This window comes from Gymnogyps californianus, unplaced genomic scaffold (assembly GCF_018139145.2).
Source record: "Gymnogyps californianus isolate 813 unplaced genomic scaffold, ASM1813914v2 HiC_scaffold_100, whole genome shotgun sequence".
NCBI classification, from domain to species: domain Eukaryota; kingdom Metazoa; phylum Chordata; class Aves; order Accipitriformes; family Cathartidae; genus Gymnogyps; species Gymnogyps californianus.
In genome coordinates, this window is record NW_026113981.1 from 182,752 (window position 1) to 188,751 (window position 6,000).

The 6,000-nt window shown below is 49.1% G+C and overlaps 1 protein-coding gene across 1 annotated transcript in view; it reads right to left on the minus strand.

The window, feature by feature from the left end:
• LOC127027895 (small conductance calcium-activated potassium channel protein 2-like) overlaps positions 1–5,484 on the minus strand; it is a 48,413-nt gene extending 42,929 nt beyond the window's left edge. The window contains exons 1-2 of the mRNA XM_050913759.1: positions 4,453–5,484; positions 3,741–3,836 (exon numbers count right to left, since the gene is read on the minus strand). Of these exons, the coding sequence (XP_050769716.1) occupies positions 3,741–3,836; positions 4,453–5,484 (1,128 nt within the window). The remainder of the gene's footprint in view (positions 1–3,740; positions 3,837–4,452) is intronic.
• Positions 5,485–6,000: the final 516 nt, after the last annotated feature.

Genomic DNA, 6,000 nt, shown 5'->3' on the forward strand with positions numbered 1-6,000 from the left:
TTGATTTTAGGTGAGAACAGCCAATAGATTAAATTGTATGCTATTAATTGCTATATAATCTTGCCACTGTATGTCATCATTATTGTAATTGTTATATGCTATATTAATGGTATTACAGTAAGAATTACTTAGATTAGTGAAGAATGAACTTTGACAAAACTGAGGGAAGTGCAGTAGTGATGGAACCAGGACTGACTGCAGCATGCAACAATCCGACACCACACACCATCCTCCTGCTGCGCCCAATGTCACCTGCCTGCCACATCACACCGAAGCCCAATCCTGTTCTGCCGACTGAGCGGATTTTGCATCATCCCTCCTGCCCAGACAGACTGTTACGATAGATGGAGCTCAAAGTCATGGACTGAATGAACTCAACAGACATTTGATAGAGGTGGCCCATAGACCGCGGGAATGATATCTGTGTGTATATATTAAAAGACAGGAAAAGTGATGGTGATTAATTGGAGATGTATCAGAAAGTGTGGGATCTGGGCATAACGTAAATGGTATAGAATAAGGGGTGGATATTGTCCTGGTTTCGGCTGGGACAGAGTTAACTTTCTTTTTAGTAGCTGGTACAGTGCTGTGCTTTGGATTTAGTGTGAGAATGATGCTGATAACACGCTGATGTTTTAGTTATTGCTAAGTAGCGCTTATCTTAAGCCAAGGACTTTTCAGTCTCCCATGCTCTGCCAGCAAGCAGGTGTGCAAGAAGCTGGGAGGGAGCAGAGCCGGGGCAGCTGACCGGAACTAGCCAAAGGGGTATCCCATACCATGGAACGTCATGCCCAGTATATAAACAGGGGGGAGTTGGCCGGGAGGCGCAGATCGCGGCTCTGGCATCGGTCAGCGGGTGGTGAGCAATTGCATTGTGCATCACTGGTTTTTTTTCCTCCCCCCCCCCCCTTCCTTTTTTTGTTATATTCCTTTTCATTACTATTATTATTATTATTAATATTATATTTCATTATTACTATTGTTAGTATTATATTTAACTTTAGTTATTAAACTGTTCTTATCTCAACCCACGAGTTTTACTTTTTTTTCCTTTCCTCCTCCTCACCCCACTGGGAGGGGGGAGGGGGAAACGGCTGCATGGTGCTTAGTTGCTGACTGGGGTTAAACCACGACAGGCACAGACTACTGAAAAAAAAAGCAGCAGCTGATTTTGGTTAGCAGATGTTTTATGTCACCAGGTGCTTCTAAATATTAAATCTGCAAGCACTACTAATTGCTAAACTTTCATCTTATTTCCCAACATATTTTAGTTCATGTTTTGCAGGAAAATCTACTTTTCTTTCAGGTAGGTTTGCTTCTATCAGACTATGAAACATACCACACTGCAAGCAAAATACATTGCCATTCTGTTCTGTACAACAAAATTTATTGTCTTGATGAATTCCTGCAAATTTACACTATACTTACTGATAAAGTCTAAGTACCTTTCAGAGAAGAATAAGAAAGGAATGATCAAATTTGAACAAGATCAGCAAACATCTGGTGCTCCAGGACACAAGCAACCATCTATGGGCATGATTCTACAGACCTGATTCAAGAAATATTCCACTGCACATAGCAGGATATTTGCCTGAATTAAAGGCAAGTATCCCTTCAGAAAACAGTCAGTTTTAAAGATTATTTAAAAATCGTTACATTATTGGGCTTATGCAGTATTTTCTTTCACTTGGAGTAGGTTCTGTACATTTCTAAGCTAAAGTATTTTAAAGATACCTCTTGTTTTCAGATTTAAGGTGTAACATAAATTTAGCACCATAGATGGATGTAAATATTTCTCTGTGTGGTTTTCATCTTATTTTTTAAAAAGTCGAGTGTGCGTATATAAACATACTGTGCCTAAATTAAAAATCTATCAGATATCTAACAGCTAAGGGTGGTACAATGGCCTTTCCTTCCAATAGCGTCCTTGAAAACAAAACTTCCCTTTCATTTTCAAGATGAATGACAGAGCCCCTTGGAACTGCAGCTTACTCCAGGCTCTGACATGAGTACTGCAGCCTACAGTGTCTCTCAGACAAAAACATAGAGTATTACTGTTTTACAAACAGGTATGCTTGTATTCTATACTGTCAGGCAGTGTTGAAAACTACATTAACCTTGATTAAGTCACATGATCGCACAACTCCTTCCATGTAGTCTTATACATGAAGGAGTTCTTTAAAATGATCAATTAAAAAAAAAAAAATCAGAAATACAACTGAAGTTTTTTAAAAGATTGATTTTTCTGATCCATAACAAATCTCTGAAAGAATGAAAATGTGCATCTAATTAGCTGAAAAAAAAAATATGCAAATGTTGGAGTAACTACCTACTGTAAGCTTATGCATACAGAAACCTATGACTATTTGGTTATCTTGTGTATTGTTTTCTATTTAAAGTTTCTTGAAAATACATAGAATAATTCAAATACTTACAGAGCTTGGTTTTTTCAGCTTTGTTCTTAGTGCCTCAAGCACCACTTATAGCAAGGTACACTGGAGAACAAGGCTCCCACATTGCAGCAGCTACATTTATTTATTTTTACACAAATAAAGAAACCTCTTCATCAGTATTCCAACAGTTTATAGTGATACTCTGTCACCAGACATTTGTTTATTGAGTACAGTAATGTTAAACAGCTGCCCATCTTTGATATGAATGCAAAGAAACTGGGTTCTGAGCCAGAAATAGTGTTTTTCATATGTAAGGACTGCAGGACAGGATCCCATTTGGCAAAGAGTCTTCAGTAACACAATACTTCTCTAACAGTAGTCTTAAGTAGGAGACTATGGTGCCCTTTCATATTAGAACTACAGCATAGAAGAAGGGTACTATACAATTCTTAATTTCTCTTTTTTGTTAATTGGTACTGTTGAAAAAGACGTTCTTGCCCTTGAAAACTGTCATTTCTGCCTGTAATCCAAGGTATCTCTAATTAGACATCGCAAAAACACCAATGTAGCTACAAATAAGGTATTTTTCACTTCAAAACTTTGAAAACTCTCTCTTATATGTTTCAATTTAATTGAAATGTCAAATTGTAATTTCTTGATCAAAAAAAATGACAACTGAAATTAGAACTAAGTACCTTGGACAGGACATGTGACACTATTTTTAGACTTACTCTATAGCTTTGATCATTAAATTCCCCCTACCTTTAGCCCTACCTGTATTGACAGCTTTCCTCTGTCACATTTCCTAGTGGCTGTAATTTCTATGGCATTAAATAAAACAAATCCAACATAAGGTTTCCCCCTCTTTTTAAATATTCTTCTAGTGTATGCTAGTATCTGAAACAGCACAGTGAAGATTACATACCTAGAAGCTACTGATGCCTCTTTCCTAATAATTAGCCCTGCTATCCAGAGAAAAAGCGCAGCATGACATTTAGTCACTGGGAAATAAAAGACTTGCCCTACATCTGCTACAGAAAACAGCAGGTATGTCATAGAGAAAGTGTGCTATAACCTCAGAACTAAGTGATCCTACTAGCATAATCGCAGGTAACAGTCCCTAACAGGCAATGCTTCCTAGCACGAATGTGTCCATGTAGCCTATCTTATTTCTCTCCAGGGATGAAATACATTCACTGAACTTCAGGAAGCACTAAGTGATTATTTTTGTTTTCTGAATCAGTGGGAAGTGCAAAGTACTTACCACAATAAATAAAGCCTTTAGAAAAACTGACTCTGCAACCACAGATATGTAAACACTCAGCAATTCATAAAGTGAAACATTACCTGAATTTCCCTTGCATGGTATACAATAATGAGCCCAAGCAGGATAATCGTGGAGAGGCTAATAAGGCATTTTAGAGCGAGGGAATACAGAGACTCCTGCAACAGAAAGACACCATTGTCTGTCAGAGACCCACACGCACGGGACCGTTCCCGCCCCGCCTGGCTCCCCAGCCCCACTGCGAGCAGTGGAGCCCGGACTGGGAGGGGAGGGAGGGTCGCCTCGCCTTACGGTGTCGGAGCCGGGGGGTGCCTCACGGCGGGGCCGGGGGAGGGGGACACCTCGCCTCACGGTTGTGGAACCGCGGGGGGAGCATCTCGTCTCAGGGCGGAGGACCAGTGGGCCCCACACGGCGGGGCCGGGGGGTCAGGGCACCTCTCCTCAGGGCGAGGGACGCCTCACGGCAGGGCCGGGCGAGGGCCGAACAGTCTCGCCGCGCTGGGCTCTAAGAGAAACGAAGTGACGCCGGGGCCGGGCGGCAGCCGCCTTTCCGCGAGGACGGCGGCGCGGGGCGGCTAGACCGCACGGATTTGAACGGCTGACAGGAGAGTGCAGCTGGCTGCGGAGCCGCCTTCCCGCGAGCCGGCCTCGCCCGCGGGCCGGGGCGGGCACGGAGCCCGCGGCAGGGGCACGGGACGGGGGGGGAGGCGTGGGTCGGGCTGCGTCGACGGCGCCGAGAGCGAGAGGAAGGCGGTCCGACGGCGTGGCAGGTACCTTCGTGTAGGCGCCCCAGGACAGCTCTGTCTCGATCACCATGACTACGATGCCGAACATGCCGAAGATGAGCGCGTAGTCGCTGAGGCGCTTGCGCTTCTCGAAGAGCGCCCGGCGATGCCCCAGCTTGTAGCCGATGTTCTGGTTCTTCTTCTTGCTGGACTTGCCCCCGCCGTTGTTCGTGCCGCCGGAGCCGTAGAGCGTCAGGTTGTTGGAGTTGTTGTGCTCGGGCTTGGAGACCACGATCTCCGGGGCAGCAGCTATGGGGCTGGCGAGCGGCGGCTGGAGCGGCTGAGACTCGGAGTCAAGCTCGTGCAGGTTCCTGCGGGATGAGCTCAGGTTGCTGAGCGGCCGCATGATGCCGCCGTTGTACCTGCAGCTGCTCATGGCTATTTCGGCGAAGGGATTGCTCTCCCGACGCTGCTGGTAGTGGTGATGGTGGGTGCTGCCGCTGCTGACACTGCTGCTGGGACTGGCTGCTTGCTGCTGCTGCACGCTATGGCACTGGTGGTACTGGGGGTACTGGTGGGGCTGCCTGGACGAGCCAGCATGGCTGGAGGGGGTGAGCTCGCTGACGTCCAACTGGCTGCCCTGCCGGGAGGAGGCAGAGATGGAGAGCGGCGAGGAGTGAGTCCTGAAGACGCCCGAGAGGGGCGAAGAAGTGCGGAGCAGCGAGGGCAGGTTATCCCCCGCTGCTGCCGCAGCGGCCCCATAGTAGGTGCAGTTGTTGCACTGGAGGCATGGGCTCTGCTGCTGCTGCTGCTGCTGCTGCTGCGGCTGCTGGAGAAGACTCTGCTTGTCCTGGCCGTGCTGCTGCTGCTGCTCGGAGCAGAAGCCCGTCTGGAACTGCAATGGTGTTTCCATGTCAGAGGCGTTAAAGCCGCAAGAGGACCAGGTGGTGGTGGTGCACCCTGCGCAATGCGTTATGGTCGGCAGGGGAGAGTCCTGCTGCCGCCACGAAGGGCCCATCCCAGCTTCCGTAGAATCCAGCCGCTGCGTCCGATTGGTCGGGCGGACCAAAACAAGGAGCATCTCGTCGGGGGAGACCGGCTGCGGCGTGAGGCGGCAGAGAGATCCCCCATCCGCCCTGCCCCCTCCCGCGCGGGGATCCCGTCTCCCACCACTCCTGCAGGTAAGGGTTACCCTTGCCCCCCGCCCCGCCGCCGGGGTGCCCCACGCCACAGAAACCCGGGGGGTCAGGAGGTGGGCGGGGAGAGCGCTCGCTGAGCTCGCTTCCGGGATCGCCCTCTGCGAGGAAAGGGCCGCCGCGGCGGGGCTTCCCGGCCCCGACCCCGCCGCACACATCTGCGCCGTCTCCAGAACACGGGCGCTGCGCTGCGCTCCGGAGCTGTCCAGCGACGCCCCGCCGCTTCCCGGAGACGTGCAAAACAGCAGCGCCCTCGCTCCGAGGCCCTCGCCGCGGCCCCGGGGAGGAGGCGGCTCTCGGGGCCTGGCGCGGCCGACGCCCAGCAGAGAGGAGCTGGGCCGGGCTGCGGCCTCAGGCCGTGCCCACAGGCCATCAGAGAGGTCACAGGAGATCTCTCCTCT